General features: G+C 55.3%; 4 protein-coding genes across 16 annotated transcripts in view; all 4 read left to right on the top strand.

The window, feature by feature from the left end:
• NOTCH4 (notch receptor 4) overlaps positions 1-5259 on the top strand; it is a 29460-nt gene extending 24201 nt beyond the window's left edge. The window contains exons 24-31 of one of the 2 annotated variants that reach the window (XM_063666070.1): positions 413-632; positions 828-909; positions 999-1137; positions 1957-2252; positions 2473-2620; positions 3123-3220; positions 3395-4097; positions 4719-5259. In XM_063666070.1, the coding sequence (XP_063522140.1) occupies positions 413-632; positions 828-909; positions 999-1137; positions 1957-2252; positions 2473-2620; positions 3123-3220; positions 3395-4097; positions 4719-4867 (1835 nt within the window). In that variant the 3' untranslated portion in view covers positions 4868-5259. The other variant, XM_054493221.2, reaches the window with a different exon arrangement.
• On the top strand, positions 4719-8785 carry GPSM3 (G protein signaling modulator 3). 3 transcript variants are annotated; one of them, XM_054493232.2, is made up of 5 exons: positions 4719-4811; positions 7036-7080; positions 7300-7402; positions 7642-7841; positions 8047-8785. In XM_054493232.2, exons 1-5 carry the CDS (start codon positions 4803-4805, stop codon positions 8182-8184), a joined length of 495 nt encoding a protein of 164 aa, XP_054349207.1. In that variant the 5' UTR covers positions 4719-4802; the 3' UTR covers positions 8185-8785. The 3 variants fall into 3 exon arrangements, with proteins under 3 accessions (XP_054349207.1, XP_054349206.1, XP_054349208.1); XM_054493231.2 differs by lacking the exon at positions 4719-4811 and adding an exon at positions 6332-6509; XM_054493233.2 differs by lacking the exon at positions 4719-4811 and having other exon boundaries at positions 6635-7080; positions 7680-7841.
• A 570-nt stretch (positions 8786-9355) lies between these two features.
• Positions 9356-14813, top strand: PBX2 (PBX homeobox 2). Of its 2 annotated transcripts, XM_054493229.2 has the most exons (9): positions 9356-9864; positions 10758-10831; positions 11053-11300; positions 11401-11591; positions 11773-11908; positions 12157-12310; positions 12665-12753; positions 12874-12960; positions 13090-14813. In XM_054493229.2, the coding sequence occupies exons 1-9, from the start codon at positions 9644-9646 to the stop codon at positions 13180-13182; spliced, it is 1293 nt and encodes a 430-aa protein (XP_054349204.1). In that variant the 5' UTR covers positions 9356-9643; the 3' UTR covers positions 13183-14813. The 2 variants fall into 2 exon arrangements, with proteins under 2 accessions (XP_054349204.1, XP_063522143.1); XM_063666073.1 differs by lacking the exon at positions 12665-12753 and having other exon boundaries at positions 9365-9864; positions 13090-13118.
• A 299-nt stretch (positions 14814-15112) lies between these two features.
• On the top strand, positions 15113-18577 carry AGER (advanced glycosylation end-product specific receptor). 9 transcript variants are annotated; one of them, XR_010126683.1, is made up of 11 exons: positions 15113-15379; positions 15563-15669; positions 15800-15995; positions 16162-16226; positions 16346-16433; positions 16524-16706; positions 16849-16979; positions 17211-17300; positions 17914-17940; positions 18069-18195; positions 18307-18577. XR_010126683.1 is itself a non-coding variant. In XM_054493226.2 (11 exons), exons 1-11 carry the CDS (start codon positions 15226-15228, stop codon positions 18401-18403), a joined length of 1200 nt encoding a protein of 399 aa, XP_054349201.2. In that variant the 5' UTR covers positions 15113-15225; the 3' UTR covers positions 18404-18577. The 9 variants fall into 9 exon arrangements, 7 of the variants coding, with proteins under 7 accessions (XP_054349201.2, XP_054349200.2, XP_054349199.2 ...); XR_010126682.1 differs by having other exon boundaries at positions 16162-16271; XM_054493226.2 differs by having other exon boundaries at positions 15917-15995; positions 17159-17300.
• The last annotated feature ends 190 nt before the right edge of the window (positions 18578-18767 follow it).

Genomic DNA, 18767 nt, shown 5'->3' with positions numbered 1-18767 from the left:
TGGCTAATTTTTTGTATTTTTAGTAGAGACGAGGTTTCACCGTGTTAGCCAGGATGGTCTCGATCTCCTGACCTCGTGATCCACCCGCCTCAGCCTCCCAAAGTGCTGAGATTACAGGCGTGAGCCACTACACTCAGCCACTAATTTTTATATTTTTAGTAGAGAGGGAGGTTTGCCATGTTGGCCAGGCTGGTCTCGAACACCTGGCCTCATATGATCCACCTGCCTCAGCCTCCCAAAGTGCTGGGATTACAGGCATGAGCCACTGTGCCCGAACTCAACCTATATTATCATCCCCATTTTGCAGATAAGGAAACTGAGGCAAAGACAGGCTACTAAACTTGTCCAAAGGTCTCCCAATAGTAATCAGTCTCACCAGGAGTGGCCTTTGTGACTCTGTCTCTCCCACCAGCACCCCCTGCCAACCAGCTTCCCTGGCCTGTGCTGTGCTCCCCAGTGGCCGGGGTGATTCTCCTGGCCCTAGGGGCTCTTCTCGTCCTCCAGCTCATCCGGCGTCGACGCCGAGAGCATGGAGCTCTCTGGCTGCCCCCTGGTTTCACTCGACGGCCTCGGACTCAGTCAGCTCCCCACCGACGCCGGCCCCCACTGGGCGAGGACAGCATTGGTCTCAAGTGAGAATGAGGAGAAACCCAGGCTCAGGAAGGGGCGTCTCTCCTATGGCGATATTTACAATCAGAAAAGATAAGAAATACTATTGCGGAAGTCAAAGATAGGGGAAGGAGAGAGGGGTGGGAAGCCTGCTGGAAATTCTGGAGACCCTGATGGTCATAATTCTGTGTAACCTCTACCCACCCATTCCCTTCCAGGGCACTGAAGCCAGAGGCAGAAGTTGATGAGGATGGAGTTGTGATGTGCTCAGGCCCTGAGGAGGGAGAGGAGGTGGACCAGGTCAAAGGGCTGGGGCAAGAATGGTCTGGAGGTGATGGAAGGGATGAAAGGGCAAATCAACCTTCACTGATCCTTGCTCTTACCCAAAGGCTGAAGAAACAGGCCCACCCTCCAAGTGCCAGCTCTGGTCTCTGAGTGGTGGCTGTGGGGCGCTCCCTCAGGCAGCCATGCTAACTCCTCCCCAGGAATCCGAGATGGAAGCCCCTGACCTGGACACCCGTGGACCTGGTATGTGAGTCAACTCAAACCAAGAAAACAAAAAAGTCCTTTGACCCTTTTAGAATCAGAGAGTCCTTTAATATCAGAACTAGAGGAACTAATTTTAGACTGAGTGCCTTAGAACAATGATTCCCAAAGTGTGGTCCTCAGATAGCAAAATCAGCATCACCTGGGAATTTGTTAAAAATGCAAATTATTGGGCTCCACTACAGAGCTACTGACTCAGGAATTTAAAATGTTAGGCAATCTGTTTTAATAAGCCCTTCAGGTGAATCTGATCCAGACTCGTTTGAGAAAACCACTGCTAGGCCAGGTGCGGTGGCTCACGCCTGTAATCCCAGCACTTCGGGAGGCCGAGGCGGGTGGATCACAAGGTCAGGAGATCGAGACCATCCTGGCTAACACAGTGAAACCCCGTCTCTACTAAAAATACAAAAAATTAGCCGGGCGCGGTGGCAGACGCCTGTAGTCCCAGCTGCTCTGGAGGCTGAGGCAGGAGAATGGCATGAACCCGGGAGGCGGAGCTTGCAGTGAGCGGAGATCGCGCCACTGCACTCCAGCCCGGGCGACAGGGCAAGACTCCGTCTCCAAAAAAAAAAAAACACAAAACCACTGCCCTGGAATGTCAGAGAATTAAGCTGCAGGTTCCTTTTACAGAGGAAGAAACTGAAGTTAGAGAAAAGTAGAAAAGTCACTTGGCTAAAGCCACACAGAGCCGGAACTTAGCTTCCCAACACCTCAGGTTTTGATTCTCCGTGAGCTTACATGTTGTCCCTTCCCCCTTGTTGTGTCCTTTAGATTGACCCATTACTCATGTCTTACCAACAGATGGGGTGACACCCCTGATGTCAGCAGTTTGCTGTGGGGAAGTAGAGTCCAGGACCTTCCAAGAGGCATGGTTGGGATGTCCTGAGCCCTGGGAACCTCTGCTGGATGGAGGGGCCTGTCCCCAGGCTCACACCGTGGGCACTGGGGAGACCCCCCTGCACCTGGCTGCCCGATTCTCCCGGCCAACCGCTGCCCGCCGCCTCCTTGAGGCTGGAGCCAACCCCAACCAACCAGACCGGGCAGGGCGCACACCCCTTCATGCTGCTGTGGCTGCTGATGCTCGGGAGGTCTGCCAGGTTAGCACACACTGAGGTCCCTACAGGGAATGGGGCAAGCTTACAAGCTGGACAGAAGCATCCCCTAGAGTTTGACAAGGAGGAAATTGGTATGATTGGGAACCTGACAGGGAAACTGCGGAGGACGGCTGAATATGGATTGCGAGTGGGGTTAAAAGTGTAAGAACTCGAGTTGGCAGTCCGAAGTACCCCAGGGGTCACTGGCCCCCTGTCTCCCCAGCTTCTGCTCCGTAGCAGACAAACTGCAGTGGACGCTCGCACAGAGGACGGGACCACACCCTTGATGCTGGCTGCCAGACTAGCGGTGGAAGACCTGGTTGAAGAACTGATTGCAGCCCAAGCAGACGTGGGGGCCAGAGATAAATGGGGTATGTAGAGGAAGGGGTGATGTATGCTATAGAGAAGTTGAGCAGATGGGGTGGGAGATAGCGTGCAAAATATAGGTGCAGCGGAGGGGCATTCCCTCTCATCCTGCTGTTATGGCGGTCAATCTGCGATGCGGTGGAAGTACGGGCCGCGTGAGTTTCCCCCACAACTCCCACCCTCAACACCACACTGGCCCTCCGCTCCAGCTTACTGGGGAACTGGCATGGAACACAGTGTCTGTGGAAAGGGGGGGGTATCTCGTGGGGGGAGACTGTCTCCCGGTCTCACCGACCCCAGAACAATGCCCCATTGTCCCTCCCGCGCACTGGTGACGTCACCAGGGCAACACTTCCTGCAGGCCGGTGGTCTCCTGGGCAACGCTTCCCGCCTTTGAGGGACCAGCCGGCCCGAATAGCCCTTCCCCCAAGGCCAGAACCCGTGGGAAACCGGAACCCAGGCGTCTGGCCCCCAACTGCGGTAACAACCTGCCACGTCGTCCCCTAGGGAAAACTGCGCTGCACTGGGCTGCTGCCGTGAACAACGCCCGAGCCGCCCGCTCACTTCTCCAGGCCGGAGCCGATAAAGATGCCCAGGACAACAGGGTTAGATGGGACAGAGGGCTTCCCACAAAACAGGCGCACGAGAGATGGAAAGTGCGGTAACCCGCAAAGCCTGAAGAGAGAGGGGCCAGTGGTCCCGTAAGTGAAGGCAGAAAGGCCCAGTCCTGTTGGCGTGGCCTTCCCTGATATCGCCCCTGGCTCTTTCTTCCTGTACAGGAGCAGACGCCGCTGTTCCTGGCAGCACGGGAAGGAGCGGTGGAAGTAGCCCAGCTGCTGCTGGGGCTGGGGGCAGCCCGCGAGCTGCGGGACCAGGCTGGGCTAGCGCCCGCGGACGTCGCTCGCCAACGTAACCATTGGGATCTGCTGACGCTGCTGGAAGGGGCTGGGCCACCAGAGGCCCGTCACAAAGCCACGCCGGGACGCGAGGCTGGGCCCTTCCCGCGCGCACGGACGGCGTCAGTAAGCGTGCCCCCGCATGGGGGCGGGGCTCTGCCGCGCTGCCGGACGCTGTCAGCCGGAGCAGGCCCTCGTGGGGGCGGAGCTTGTCTGCAGGCTCGGACTTGGTCCGTAGACTTGGCTGCGCGGGGGGGCGGGGCCTATTCTCATTGCCGGAGCCTCTCGGGAGTAGGAGCAGGAGGAGGCCCGCCCCCTCGCGGCCGTAGGTTTTCTGCAGGCATGCGCGGGCCTCGGCCCAACCCTGCGATAATGCGAGGAAGATATGGAGTGGCTGCCGGGCGCGGAGGCAGGGTCTCAACGGATGACTGGCCCTGTGATTGGGTGGCCCTGGGAGCTTGCGGTTCTGCCTCCAACATTCCGATCCCGCCTCCTTGCCTTACTCCGTCCCCGGAGCGGGGATCACCTCAACTTGACTGTGGTCCCTCAGCCCACCAAGAAATGCCCATAAACCAAGGAGGAGAGGGTAAATAATAGAAGAATACATGGTAGGGAGGAATTCCAAAAATGATCACCCATTAAAAGGCAGGCTGGAAGGCCTTCCTGGTTTTAAGATGGAGCCCCCAAAATGAAGGGTTGTGAGTTTAGTTTCTCCCCTAAAATGAATGTATGCCCACCAGAGCAGGCATCTTCCACGTGGATAAGCTGCAGCTCTGGAAAGAGGGTTTAAGATGCTAGGATGAGGCAGGCCCAGTCCTCCTCCAGAAAATAAGACAGGCCACAGGAGGGCAGAGTGGAGTGGAAATACCCCTAAGTTGGAACCAAGAATTGCAGGCATATGGGATGTAAGATGTTCTTTCCTATATATATGGTTTCCAAAGGGAGCCCCTATGATCCATTGTCCCCACTGCCCACAAATGGCTGACAAATATTTATTGGGCACCTACTATGTGCCAGGCACTGTGTAGGTGCTGAAAAGTGGCCAAGGGCCACCCCAGCTGATGACTCCTTGCATTCCCTCCCCTCACAACCAAGGAACTACACTGCGGGGATGAAGCGCTTCTTCTAGCCACTGCTGTCGCTATTTAAGAACCCTAAATCTGTCACCCATAATAAAGCTGATTTGAAGTGTTACCTTTTTTTGGAGGAGTTGGGGAGAAGAATGGGAAAAAAGATGGGAGTGACTGCATAGTGTCAGCATTTTGTGCTTTCGGCTCAGCATTTGGATTGGATGGAGGATGTAAGTATAGTTTAAAAGCGAGAATAAGTATATTTAGGGGCCCTATGATAATTTAGGGTATTATCTGAAAGCAAGAGTCTAGTAGCCAAGGGAGAAACCACACACACTAGGTCAGGGGTCCCCAACCCCTGGGCCGCAGACTGGTACTGGTCCATGGCCTCTTAGGAACTGGGCCACGCAGCAGGAGGTGAGCGAGCATTACTGCCCAAGCTCCACCTCCTGTCGGATCAGCATAAGCATTAAATTCTCATAGGAACTCGAACCCTATTGTGAACTGCGCATGCAAGGGATCTAAGTTTCTCGCTTCTTATGGGAATCTAATGCCTAATGATCTGGGGTGGAACAGTTTCATCCTGAAACCAGCCCTCCGTCGCCACCGACCATGGAATAATTGTCTTCCACGAAACTCTTCCCTGGTGCCAAAAAGGTAGGAGACCACTGCACTAGATGATGCACACACTTTGTCCCTCATCCTAGGGCTTTTAGTGATGGCCACTTAGGAGATTCCTAAGGCCACAAGTCAAGTAGATGGAGACAGTGTCTTGAAACTTTGTCCACCTTGCAGCAATATGTTGCTAGGTTTGAAACATGGAGTCATGAGGCATTTTGGAAGCCAATAATATCTACAGTTTATTAAGTATTCACTATGCATCAAGTGCTTTATTACATTATTAATACATCAACTCTATGAAGTAGGTGCTATTAAAACCCTATTTCACTCAGAAATTGAGGCACAGAGATCTGCCCAAGATTGCAAGGAATAAGCGGCAGGACCAGATCTCTTCATCACATTTCACATTCCAAATCACTCAGCTATAAACTCCCTAACATGACAGGTTGCCATTTAGAGGTACCAAATGATTGTCTGCCCTGCTCCTTCCTTGATGCCAACCAGCCTGATTAGCATTGATCAAAGACCAAGCCACAGAGGTAGTCCTCTCCCTTTTCAATTTCATTTCATTTCTTTCTTTTTCTGAAACACGGTCTTGCTTGTTGCCCAGCCTGGAGTGCAGTGGCACAAATGGCTCACTGCAGCCACAACCTCCTGGGCTCAAGCAATCTTCCCACCTCAGCCTCTCATTTTTCCATATCTGTATCTCTTATGCCCAAAATAAGTTTTCCCCTGCCCCTTGTCTGCACTAAACTATAAGTTTTCAAAATGAACCCTTCCTGTACTCTTACATTTGGTACACATCTTGTCTCCTGAATAGAGTGTATTTTTTATTTTATTTTATTTTGGAGACAGAGTCTCGCTCTGTCACCTAGGCAGGAGCGCAGTGGCACAATCTCAGCTCACTGCAACCTCCGCCTCCCGGGTTCAAGCAATTCTCCTGCCTCAACCTCCTGAGTAGCTGGGATTACAGGCGCATGTGGCCACGCCTGGCTAATTTTTTGTATTTTAGTAAAGACAGGGTTTCACCATGTTCCCCAGGCTGGTCTCCAACTCCTGAGCTCAGGCAATCCACCCGCCTCAGCCTCCCAAAGTGCTAGGATTACAGGTGTGAGCCACCGCAGCCGGCCATCTCCTGAATAGATTATAAATACCTAGAGGTCAGGGATGATTATTCAATACATATATATTGAATACTTACTATGTGTTGGACCCAGTGCTAGGGTTTTATGTATATATTTGAGAGCTCCACATCCCTGGATCTGAATCCTCCACTTCCCACTGGAACCATGCCCCTCCCAGTCCCAGTAAGTAAGAGGGAAGATCGGGAGGGCCAAATCCTACACCAGGGTCTATCTTAGGGAGGGAAGGGACCTGGCTGGGGGGAGGGGGATTCTGAGGAGTGAAACCACTTCCTGTGTAGCTAGTTCCTGTGTTGACAGAAAGAGCAGAAGAGGAGGTGGGGTGGAGGGAGCAGAGCCAGGGATTAGGGGGCTACTGAGGCTCTGGAGATGAGACCGCCAGGAGTCCTTCCCCACCATGAGCCCCCTCCACTCCTGCAGCTGGAGGAGTTTTTCCCAGTCTTGGTGCTCCCCTGAGGCGAGAGAGACTGAACAAGCTGTTTGGGTGGGAAAAGAGAATGGAGGAAGTTGACAGGGATGGGCGGGGCCCGTGGGGGGGCTGACCAGGAACCCAGCTTCCTGCTCAGTACCCAGGCATCCAGCCCCCAGCTCACCCCCACCCCTTCCAGCCCCCACTCCCCTCAGGAACCCAAGGTTCCGGCCCTCCTCCCAAATCCCAGCCACCCCTCCCCCACCAGTTTCTCCCCTCCAGGGGATGGAGGCTGAGAGACCCCAGGAAGAAGAGGATGGTGAGCAGGTGAGCTGGGCACGGGGTTGGGGAGGCTGACACTGGAAAAGAAGGGAGGTGACAGGACCTGGGGCAGAAATGTAGGGACACAGGGGCCTTGAAAGGCTTGGACAAACTGAGGCAGGAACAGAGACACAGAGAGGAAACGGGCCACTGGCCTAGCCCCCTGTCCACTCCTCCCGCTTCAACCACCACTGCTTGACTACAATGGACATATTTTGGCATCAGGGCCCCCCTCAGGATGAGGAAGGCTGGCCCCCTCCAAACTCCACCACTCGGCCTTGGCGATCTGCTCCTCCGTCCCCTCCTCCTCCAGGGACCCGCCACACAGGTACCCCTACCCACCCAGGGAGAGCCCCGACCCTGGTGCCCACATCCTGACCCCATTACCAAGGCCCACTTCATTGTAGGCCCTCTCCCCACCTCCTCCAGACTCCCCTTGGGATTCCCCATTGCACCCCCTCTCCTCTGATTCAAAGTCCCTAATCACGTCACCCTGTCCACACTCCCCCACGGCTCCTGTCTGCCAACCTCTCTGGGTCTCTGAGCCCTCCACACCCCTCTCCCCAGCCCTGGGACCCCGCTCGGCCTCCCTGCTCTCCCTGCAGACTGAACTCCTTCTGGACCTGGTGGCTGAAGCCCAGTCCCGCCGCCTGGAGGAGCAGAGGGCCACCTTCTACACCCCCCAAAACCCCCCAAGCCTAGCCCCTGCCCCACTCCGTCCTCTCGAGGACAGAGAACAGCTTTACAGCACTATCCTCAGTCACCAGGTAAGACATCCCCCCAGGAAGCAAACCCAGGCCTCCTGGTCTCTTGGCCCCTGTTCTCTTTTGGGCTCTACTCCTGTTTCTCCCTAGGCACCCCATCACCTTCACAGGTTTCCTATATGCTTCCCCATACCAACCCTTGATCCTCTCAAGAACCTCCTCCCCTCAGACCCTCACCAAAGCTCTCCCTCTCCCTCCACTCCTCCAGTGCCAGCGGATGGAAGCCCAGCGGTCAGAGCCTCCCCTCCCTCCAGGGGGGCAAGAGCTCCTGGAGTTGCTGCTGAGAGTTCAGGGTGGGGGTCGAATGGAGGAGCAAAGGTCCCGGCCCCCCACACACACCTGCTGAGACTTGAGCCCCCAACCAGCCCTTCCTCGCCACTGGTCTCAAAGCTGGGCAGCCCATTGCATGCCCTCAACTCTTGCTTGGCAGGGGTACCAGAGACTGAAAGACACAGCGCAAATCTCAATATTCATCTCCCACATCACCTTCCCTGGGAACTGGACCGGGTGAAAGTCCTCAAACTCTGGGAACAGGCGAGGTGGAACGGGGATTTAACTCCCCGCCCACAGGTCCATGGGAGCTTGAGGCAGTAAGGGGGATCCCAGGCACCCATCTCAAGGAGTGGCTGGGATTCTTTTCCCTAACTTGTGGGGACACCACCAATTGTCAAGCTACTAGGCACTAGGGTCTGAGGGCTCAGGCCTCCACCTGAAAGGTTATAACCTGAGAGACAGCTCTACCCTTCCTCCCAGTAAGAAGGGAAGGTGGGTGGGCACCTGAGAGATTAAGACTATTCTCCCAGTCCCACTACCAGCACCCCCCATCCCTGAGACTGAGGGGTTTACAGGCTGTGAATGGACCTTTAGCCCTGCCCACCCTCCGTCCCCACTGCTCCTGAGTCTGTCTGATGTTTTCGTTGTGTGAATAAATGTAATTCCCCTCTGGACTGCAGACTGGTGTCTGGGGGGCCCAGGCGGGGTGAAAGGTAGGAAGGTGAGGCCAGAGGCCGCCTCTCTCCCCAGCCTGGCCAGAGGCCAGCTCCCCTCCCTGGCTGGTTAATTACTGGCTCATTAAGCAGCGGCTGGAGACCTCCCTAATTATCTCCCCCAGCCCCCGTCTCCTGGTTTTAATTAAGTAGAACAGGGAGGGGAGTCATTAGAACAAGAAATATGAACTGAGCTGCCGGTGAACCCAGGCATTCCAGCGGCCTGAGTCCACATCGCTTAGATCCCTGATTCAGGACCCAGGTGGCAGACGCCCCCAGCCGCCAACACGGCCCCACTCCTAGGCCGCGGAAGTCCAGCCAGGGGGCTTTCCCGTATTTTTCAGATGGCCCATCTCCTCCCCTCATCCCCTCTTCCCTCTCCCCTCTCCCCTCCTCCACTCGGTCTCAGTTCCTCTGTTTCTGTGTCTCTCTCTCCGCCCCCAGCTCCTCCCTGTTCCTCCTCTCTTCTCCCCTCCTCTTCCTCCCCGGCTCCCCTCCCCCAGCCTCCCTCCCTCGCTCCCCCCCCTTCTCCCTCCTCCCTCCTCCCTCTCTCTCACACACACCCCCGCTTGGGCCTCCTCTCTCTCTTCGGCTCCATTTTCTCCGCCGCCGGGGGCCGGGGTCTCCTGTGGGGGGCCCAGCCGGTACCCCGGGTCTCCCTTCAGTGCCGGGGTGAACCCCCAGGAGAGCCGGGAGCCGGGGGCAGACGGGCGGGGGTTGGGGCGGAGGGAGCAGCGGCCCCAGCGAGTTTGGGGGGAGAAGTAACCAGGCGGGGGGAGGGGCGGAGCAGGGAGGGGGCCTCAGGGCCCCCCCCCAGCTATGGACGAGCGGCTACTGGGGCCGCCCCCTCCAGGCGGGGGCCGGGGGGGCCTGGGATTGGTGAGTGGGGAGCCTGGGGGCCCTGGCGAGCCTCCCGGTGGCGGAGACCCCGGTGGGGGTAGCGGGGGGGTCCCGGGAGGCCGAGGGAAGCAAGACATCGGGGACATTCTGCAGCAGATAATGACCATCACCGACCAGAGCCTGGACGAGGCCCAGGCCAAGTGAGTGCCCCCACCCCGGGACCCCACACAGACCCAGCAAACCCTGTTCACATGCTGTGAATCTTCTGGGAGCCCCCCCAACTCCAGGGCCCTCTCCAGGATCCAACAGCTCTCTTCTCTCCTTATTCTTGGGAGCTCATTAGAAAAGTGATCCCTCTCAAACCTCCCTTCACCCCCAGGCCCTGAAACCTTCACAGAGGGAACCCCCGGTGGCCCCGCTCCCCACTCCTAACCTTTTGCTGACCCCCGCACTCCCCTGGAACAGCCCCATCTCCGGGAGCCCCCTCTGGCTCCCAGACTAAGAAACTGTTCTTGGGCTATGTTATATTCTCCCCTAACTCTCCACCCAGCCCCCTCATTCTCTCCAGATGTGGAGACCTCCACATCCTCTCCAGAGCCCCTAAAGCTCCTCTCCACTGCTCAGCCAGACACTAGGTGCATCAAAGCTTCCCACCTGCTCAGCCCCAGGACCCCTTCATACACCCTACACTGATCTCCCCAGTTAGCTCGGCACCCCCAGCCCCGCTCTGCCACCTCAAACTCTGACTCTTCTCAACCCCAGCCTCTGTCTCTCTCCCTCTGAAACCTACCAAGTCGCTTTCCTTTCTCCATCCACTCCCAGATTCCTCCTCATACCTTTCTAGACCATCTCCCAAAGCCCCCAGCCTTTAGCCTGCTGCCTGCATCTTCCCTGTGTCTCCCTGAAGCCGAACAGCTTCCCCATGCTCTGGGAGTTGATCTTTTCCCAAGAACTCCCCTCCCCAACTCCATTCCACCCCCAATCCGCTTCCTCCCTCCGCAGATTGACCCTCCTCCCTCCTTGTTCTCAAGCCCCCTGCTCTGTTTCTCTAGCTCCTCAACTTTTCTCTTTCCCCACTCCCACTCCTCCCAAGGAAACACGCCCTAAACTGCCACCGAATGAAGCCTGCTCTCTTTAGTGTCCTGTGTGAAATCAAGGAGAAAACCGGTATGTGGGCCCCCCCGCCCCGATTGCTCAACTCTGGGAACAGAACCCTGTTCACTATAGGGCTAGAGTGTGACAACTTGGGGCCCTGAGGAAAGGGAGGAGTCAGGGGGACTGGGGAAGGAACCAAAGCCTGGGAACTTGGCTCTCCAGGAAGCACCAGGAGGACAGAGCACTGGGTATCAGGGTCTCTGGGTCCCTAAGTCCACTCGCCTGCATGCTAGGCCTCAGCATTCGGAGCTCCCAGGAGGAGGAGCCGGTGGACCCACAGCTGATGCGCTTGGACAACATGCTTCTGGCAGAGGGTGTGGCTGGGCCTGAGAAAGGGGGCGGCTCAGCAGCAGCAGCTGCAGCCGCTGCAGCCTCTGGGGGCAGCGTGTCCCCTGACAACTCCATCGAACACTCGGACTATCGCAGCAAACTTGCCCAGATCCGTCACATATACCACTCGGAGCTGGAGAAGTATGAGCAGGTAAGGAGAGGAGGCTTGGGTGGGTGGAGGGAGGGGCTCTTGCAGGGGAATCCCATGGCCAAAGGGCTCCTCCTCACCGGCCCACTGGCCCCCACTACAGGCATGTAATGAGTTCACGACCCATGTCATGAACCTGCTGAGAGAGCAGAGCCGCACCAGGCCCGTGGCCCCCAAAGAGATGGAACGCATGGTGAGCATCATCCATCGAAAGTTCAGCGCCATCCAGATGCAGCTGAAGCAGAGCACCTGCGAGGCTGTGATGATCCTACGCTCCCGTTTCCTGGATGCCAGGTGGGCCCAGGGACCCCAGGCTGGCCCCCAGCACTGGGCTCCTTCCCATTCCTTTCCAAGACCCTGAGCTGCCATGCTGCACAACATGGTACTCCATGACAATGGTGACTCGGGTCATGCCATGTGACAGCCCTGCCAGGACATCAACATCCTCCTCACCACTCTTCTCCCTCCTCTGTAGACGAAAGCGCCGTAACTTCAGCAAACAGGCCACTGAGGTCCTAAATGAGTATTTCTACTCCCACCTGAGTAACCCATATCCTAGTGAGGAGGCCAAGGAGGAGCTTGCCAAGAAGTGTGGCATCACCGTGTCTCAGGTAATTATGGAGGTTTCGGGAGGAGTTGTCAGGCAAAGTGCACACATCTCAGCTAGGTGCAGTGGTGTGTTCCTGTAATCCCAGCTACTAGGGAGGCTGAAGTGGGAGGATCACTTGAGTTGGAGACCAGCCTGGGCAACAGCATAGTGAGACCAGGAAGCAAAAAAAAAATGTTCTCACTCATATCTTATTCAGTGAAGGACTTCAGAGGCAAATGTTTCTACCCGACCCTCCTTTCTGCCCCACAGGTCTCCAACTGGTTTGGCAACAAGAGGATTCGCTATAAGAAAAACATCGGAAAGTTCCAAGAGGAGGCAAACATCTATGCCGTCAAGACCGCCGTGTCAGTCACCCAGGGGGGCCACAGCCGCACCAGCTCCCCGACACCCCCTTCCTCTGCAGGTGGATCCCACTGTCACCCCGGCTGACTGTTTTGCATACTTCCTGCTTTTGTTCCCACTTCCTATCTAGGCAGGATCATAGCAGAGAGGGGGCCTTTTGGGGTGAGAGGGACCGAGCTGAGATAGGCTGGAGATGTCAGGGGACAGAGGCCATTCTAGTGATCTTAGTTCTGCCTTTCTTCCCACGGGTGGCCGTGGAAGGTGAAGGAACAGCCTGCTCTTTCTGTGTGTTGGAATGTTATTTTGTGGATAATTGGAGTATAGTAGCATGTCCCCACAAGAGCTGAGAGTTGTGGTTCATCCTCTTTCTACCATCACGGGCTCTATTACACTCTTCCCTCTCCGCCCCCTCAAGGCTCTGGCGGCTCTTTCAATCTCTCAGGATCTGGAGACATGTTTCTGGGGATGCCTGGGCTCAACGGAGATTCCTATTCTGCTTCCCAGGTCAGAAAGCCCTCCTCTCGAGTAGGGCTTTCCCCAATTCCATTTCCCCTACTTTAGGATACAAGACCTCTTTCCTCTGAGGCTTCTCTTCAGTGTCATACCTTCCTCTGCTGCCTGCAGGTGGAATCACTCCGACATTCGATGGGGCCAGGGGGCTATGGGGATAACCTCGGGGGAGGCCAGATGTACAGCCCACGGGAAATGAGGGTGAGTGGATCCTGAAGCCCCTCTCTGTCCAGTTCTCACAGGACAGAGGGGCATTTTTCCTAGTAATGTTGTGCCCACACAGGGTTCCCAGGGCCTTCTCTGTTTTCTGTACTCTGTCTCTCCTTTCAGGCAAATGGCAGCTGGCAGGAGGCTGTGACCCCCTCTTCAGTGACATCCCCAACGGAGGGACCAGGGAGTGTTCACTCTGATACCTCCAACTGATCTTGCCCCTCAGGGTCACAGGGGTGGGGGCTCTCACAAGGCGACTCTTGAAGAGGACGCAGGCTTCCAGAGGACAAACCCCAATACAGGAGAAGCACAAGACAGAGAAGGGCCAATGGGGTCATCCCCTCCCTAATGAGACTCTCTGTGCTGGGGGTGCTAATTACATGGCAGGAAGAATGGGGCCTCTAAGGGGAGTGTGGGGTCTGTCTCTCCCTTTTTTCCATCTTTTTCCTCTCCCGCTTTCTTTCTTACACAGAAACATACACATACCCAGAAACCTATTTCTCAGACCCCTTTTTCTCCTCTGTCTTTCTCTCTCCCTCTCCCACACCTCACACACACATACTCCCACTTGCAACTATTCTGTTTCTCTCTCTGGGCTCCCCCACTTTCCCTTCCCCACCCCACTTATATGCTCTGGAATCTGTGGAGACGCCAGCCCTGCCCAATCAGAGATGCCAAAAATGGGGACATGACTTCTGGACAGATGACATGGGCCACGCCCCCATGCATCCCCACCCCCGCCCCTCCAGACGGTTTACTTACCTCATACGCAGCTCATCTTAAACCAATAGAATCGTTCGGTGGACGAGAGTGTCTGACTCAGATATCTACCTCGGAGGGAGTTTCTGCTACTTTAGGGAATTATTGACTGGGCTTTGGGGTTGAACTTTTTTTTTTTTTAAGAAAGAAAAAGAAACCCTGGGATCCATCTGTTTTTTGTTGTTGTTGTTGTTGTTTTTGTTGGTGGTGGTGGTGGTTCTTAATTTTTAATTTAGTTTGGGGAAGTAGCTTGTTTTTTTTTTATAAATATGTTGATTTCTTGTCTTTTTTTTTTTATTTCTTACTTTCCCATATTAGGGGTGATAGCCAAAGGGGTCCTGGTAAGAGAAAGGGGGACAAACAGAACTGGTAAAGAGGCCCCCCCTGGCTCCAGGCCTGTCCATCAGGAAGTAAATTTTACAGGGCACCAAGCTTTGCCCTGTAAAATCCCTTAGGTGTTCTTTGTTCATGCAGGCAGGTTTCTGCCGCATTTGATGTGGAGGCAGTGAAGGGCTTGCCCTGCTGGCCTCTTATCCCCCTTCTTCCCACAACCCTTGGGCAGGGCTGGACTCAGTAATTTTGAGGAAATTGAAGATGCCATCTTCCCCTGTGAGTGACATGTCTTTAATTTTTTTTTAAACTACTATTTGAAAATTGGAGGGGGAAGAATGGAAAGGGAGTTATCGCCAAATATGTTAAATATGGGTTGGGGTGCTTGTATTTGTATCTTCCTCAATTTCCCCAGAAATGAGGTATCTTTTTGTCACACCAAAACCAAGGGGTAGGGAGAGGGAGGAGGTTGCAAAAAGCCAGATATGGGGGAAAAGTAACATCAACACTGTCCCATCCTCAGCCCTGAACCCTACCATCTGATCCCCTTAGACATTCTCAGGATTTTACAAGACTGTCAGAGTGGGGAACCCCTCCCATTAAAGATCCGGGCAGGACTGGGGACAGGTTAGAAGTGTGATGGGTGGGAGGGTGGGAGGCATGGGCCAGGGGCAGTTCTCTCCTCACTTGTAAGCTTGTGTAGTTTCACAGAAAAAAAACAAAATGCAGTTTTAAATAAAGAAATTTCTTTTTTCCCTGGGTTTAGTTGAGAATTTTTTTCAAAAAACATGAGAAACCCCAGAAAAAAAAAATGATTTTCTTTCACGAAACTCCAAACAGGTGTCTCTCCTGTTCCCCAGCCTTGCCTTCACGATGCAGGCCCAATTGCACCCTTGCAAACAACAGTCTGGCCTGAACCCTATTGATGCAACCTTGCCCAGTCAAGATGGGGCTCCAGTGGGTCACCAGGCAGCCCTGATGGACTGATGAAATAAATAGGATCGGGGGCTCTGAGGGAATGAGACCCTAGAGGGTACACTACCCATCCCCCAGGGAAGTGACTGTACTGAGGCTGGTAGTGCCCAGGGGTGGGGTGATAATTATTTCTCTAGTACCTGAAGGACTCTTGTCCCAAAGGCATGAATTCCTAGCATTCCCTGTGACAAGATGACTGAAAGATGGGGGCTGGAGAGGGTGCAGGCCCCACCTAGGGCGGAGGCCACAGCAGGGAGAGGGGCAGACAGAGCCAGCAGCCTGGAAGGAAGCAGGATGGCAGCCGGAACAGCGGTTGGAACCTGGGTGCTGGTCCTCAGTCTGTGGGGTGAGCCACTCCCCCCACCCCACTGACCCTCCCTGCAGAAAGCACTTTAACCCCACACCCCAATCGTCCTAGAACTTTTCCCAGAACCCGAGGAACTGCTTTTCAAGGTCCCTCACCCACCCTGTCCAAATTTTGTTAGCCCTCATTCCCTTCCTGCCCGTCTACCATGGTGTTATCTCCCAGGGGCAGTAGTAGGTGCTCAAAACATCACAGCCCGGATTGGCGAGCCACTGGTGCTGAAGTGTAAGGGGGCCCCGAAGAAACCACCCCAGCGGCTGAAATGGAAACTGGTAAGCGGGGCCCCTGTTGCAGGCTCCCAACTTCCAGGGAGACCAGCAATGATTTGGATCCCCGTCACTCTGCCTCACAGTCCTTTCCCAAAGGCCTTGCGCTGTTTAGGCCCCGCTTCTCTGCTTCTAGAACACAGACCGGACAGAAGCTTGGAAGGTCCTGTCTCCCCAGGGAGGAGGCCCCTGGGATAGTGTGGCTCGTGTCCTTCCCAACGGCTCCCTCTTCCTTCCCGCTGTCGGGATCCAGGATGAGGGGATTTTCCGGTGCCAGGCAATGAACAGGAATGGAAAGGAGACCAAGTCCAACTACCGAGTCCGTGTCTACCGTAAGAATTCCAGGGTCTTCTCCAAGGCCCCCCTCTTATCTAAGAAAAAGCCTTCAACCCCAGCCTTGGCCCATGAGGGCCTCTGACTTCCACTGGCCCCATTTCCACACACACAGTTTGAGAACCTTCACAATTAAAGCCTCTGACTGGATTTTTCCTCCTTCAGAGATTCCTGGGAAGCCAGAAATTGTAGATTCTGCCTCTGAACTCATGGCTGGTGTTCCCAATAAGGTAGTGGAAGAAAGCAGAAGTAGAAAACGGTCCTGTGAACAGGAGGCGAGTGTGTGTGGGTGTGGGTGTGCGGCATCTCTCATTTTCAAAGGATTCTGAGGTCACCACTCTTTCCCCAGGTGGGGACATGTGTGTCAGAGGGAAGCTACCCTGCAGGGACTCTTAGCTGGCACTTGGATGGGAAGCCCCTGGTGCCTAATGAGAAGGGTGAGTCCTAAGGTGCCCCCCAAGCTGCCTTCTCCCTGATCTCACTCCCACACCCACCCTGGGATACTTTGTCTTATCCTCCCATCATAGGAGTATCTGTGAAGGAACAGACCAGGAGACACCCTGAGACAGGGCTCTTCACACTGCAGTCGGAGCTAATGGTGACCCCAGCCCGGGGAGGAGATTCCCGTCCCACCTTCTCCTGTAGCTTCAGCCCAGGCCTTCCCCGACACCGGGCCTTGCACACAGCCCCCATCCAGCCCCGTGTCTGGGGTGAGCAGAGGTGGGGAGGGTCCCAAGCTCACGTGAGCACGTTCTGGAAGTCTGACCCTTAGGGAAAGAGGGAGTCAAGCCCATGGCCACTGGGATCACTCACAAGTGTAACTCTCCACCTCATAACCTTTCCAACTCCCAGAGCCTGTGCCGCTGGAGGAGGTCCAATTGGTGGTGGAGCCAGAAGGTGGAGCAGTAGCTCCTGGTGGAAGCGTAACCCTGACCTGTGAAGTCCCTGCCCAGTCCTCTCCTCAAATCCACTGGATGAAGGATGTGAGTGACCTGGAGAGAGGGGCTGGGAGTTAGGGTGAACCATAACTAGCAACAGGGAGGGCAGAGGGCTAACGAGGGAAAGGCAGGCTAGGAGCTGAGGAGGAAGAAAGGGTATCTGAAGATGTGGAGACAAAAAGACAAGGGTTTTGAAATAGTCTCCTCTCCCCTTCCCCCACCAGGGTGTGCCCTTGCCCCTTCCCCCCAGCCCTGTGCTGATCCTCCCTGAGACAGGGCCTCAGGACCAGGGAACCTACAGCTGTGTGGCCACCCATCCCAGCCACGGGCCCCAGGAAAGCCGTGCTGTCAGCATCAGCATCATCGGTGAGACCTCTCCCCAAGCCCTACAGACCCTGGGACTAGGGTACAGGACAGCACAGGCTCTAATTTCCTGCCCAATTTTGGCCTTATCCCCAAGAGCCACCCCACCTCTCCCTCCGTGCACCCACACCCAAGCCTCCCCTGCCCCACCCAAATTCTGCCAAGAGAGCAGCCAAGCCTCTCCTTTCTTCCCTCTGAACTAAAAAAGGGGAAAGATGGCTGGGCACGGTGGCTCACGCCTGTAATCCCAACACTTTGGGAGGCTGAGGTGGGCAGATCACCTGAGGTAGGGAGTGCGAGACCAGCCTGACCAACATGGAGAAACCCCATTTCTACTAAAAATACAAAATTAGCCAGGCATGGTGGCGCATGCCTGTAATCCCAGCTACTTGGGAGGCCAGCTACTTGAGAGGCTGAGGCAGGAGAAGTGCTTGAACCCAGGAGGCGCAGATTGCGGTGAGCCAAGATCGCACCATTGCATGCCAGCCTGGGCAACAAAAGCGAAACTCCATCTCAAAAAAAAAAGAAAGGGAAAGACTCCACTGGGGCTCTCACTAAATAACCCTCTCTCAACCCAAAGTCTTCCTTTCTGACTGGATCCAACTTTGTCTTCCAGAACCAGGCGAGGAGGGGCCAACTGCAGGTGAGGGGTTTGATAAAGGCAGGGAAGCAGAAGATAGCCCCCAACACATGTGACTGGGGGGATGGTCAACAAGAAAGGAATGGTGAGTGGTGGGGGCTGTGCTCTCAATTTTCCCTGTCTCTGTACAGGCTCTGTGGGAGGATCAGGGCTGGGAACTCTAGCCCTGGCCCTGGGGATCCTGGGAGGCCTAGGGACAGCCGCCCTGCTCATTGGGGTCATCTTGTGGCAAAGGCGGCGACGCCAAGGAGAGGAGAGGTGAGTGGAGAAAGCCAGACCCCTCAGACCTAGGGCTTCCAGGCAGCAAGCGAAGAGGGGTGGGGGGGTGGAATGACAACGTGCCGCATTCCCCCCAATCTTCCTCCTCAGGAAGGCCCCAGAAAACCAGGAGGAAGAGGAGGAGCATGCAGAACTGAATCAGTCGGAGGAACCTGAGGCAGGCGAGAGTAGTACTGGAGGGCCTTGAGGGGCCCACAGACAGATCCCATCCATCAGCTCCCTTTTTTTTTCCCTTGAACTGTTCTGGCCTCAGACCAACTCTCTCCTGTATAATCTCTCTCCTGTATAACCCCACCTTGCCAAGCTTTCTTCTACAACCAGAACCCCCCCACAATGATGATTAAATACCTGACACATCTTGCTCTTGTGTGTCTGTGTCTGTGTGTGTGTGTGTGTGTGAGAGACAACCTCACCCCTACACCCTTGAGGGCCCTGAAGGAAAGGGACTCACCCCCACACTTCACCATACTACACCAAACATCTACTCTAGCTGGGGAGAAGATGGTTCTGTCGGGCGGGTGGGGGGGCGAACTTGGGAAGAGATCCCATCA

Source organism: Pongo pygmaeus, chromosome 5, assembly GCF_028885625.2.
Source record: "Pongo pygmaeus isolate AG05252 chromosome 5, NHGRI_mPonPyg2-v2.0_pri, whole genome shotgun sequence".
In the NCBI taxonomy this organism is placed as follows: Eukaryota; Metazoa; Chordata; class Mammalia; order Primates; family Hominidae; genus Pongo; species Pongo pygmaeus.
The sequence above is the reverse complement of the archived record's forward strand: the minus strand, read 5'-3'. Positions and strand labels throughout refer to the sequence as shown.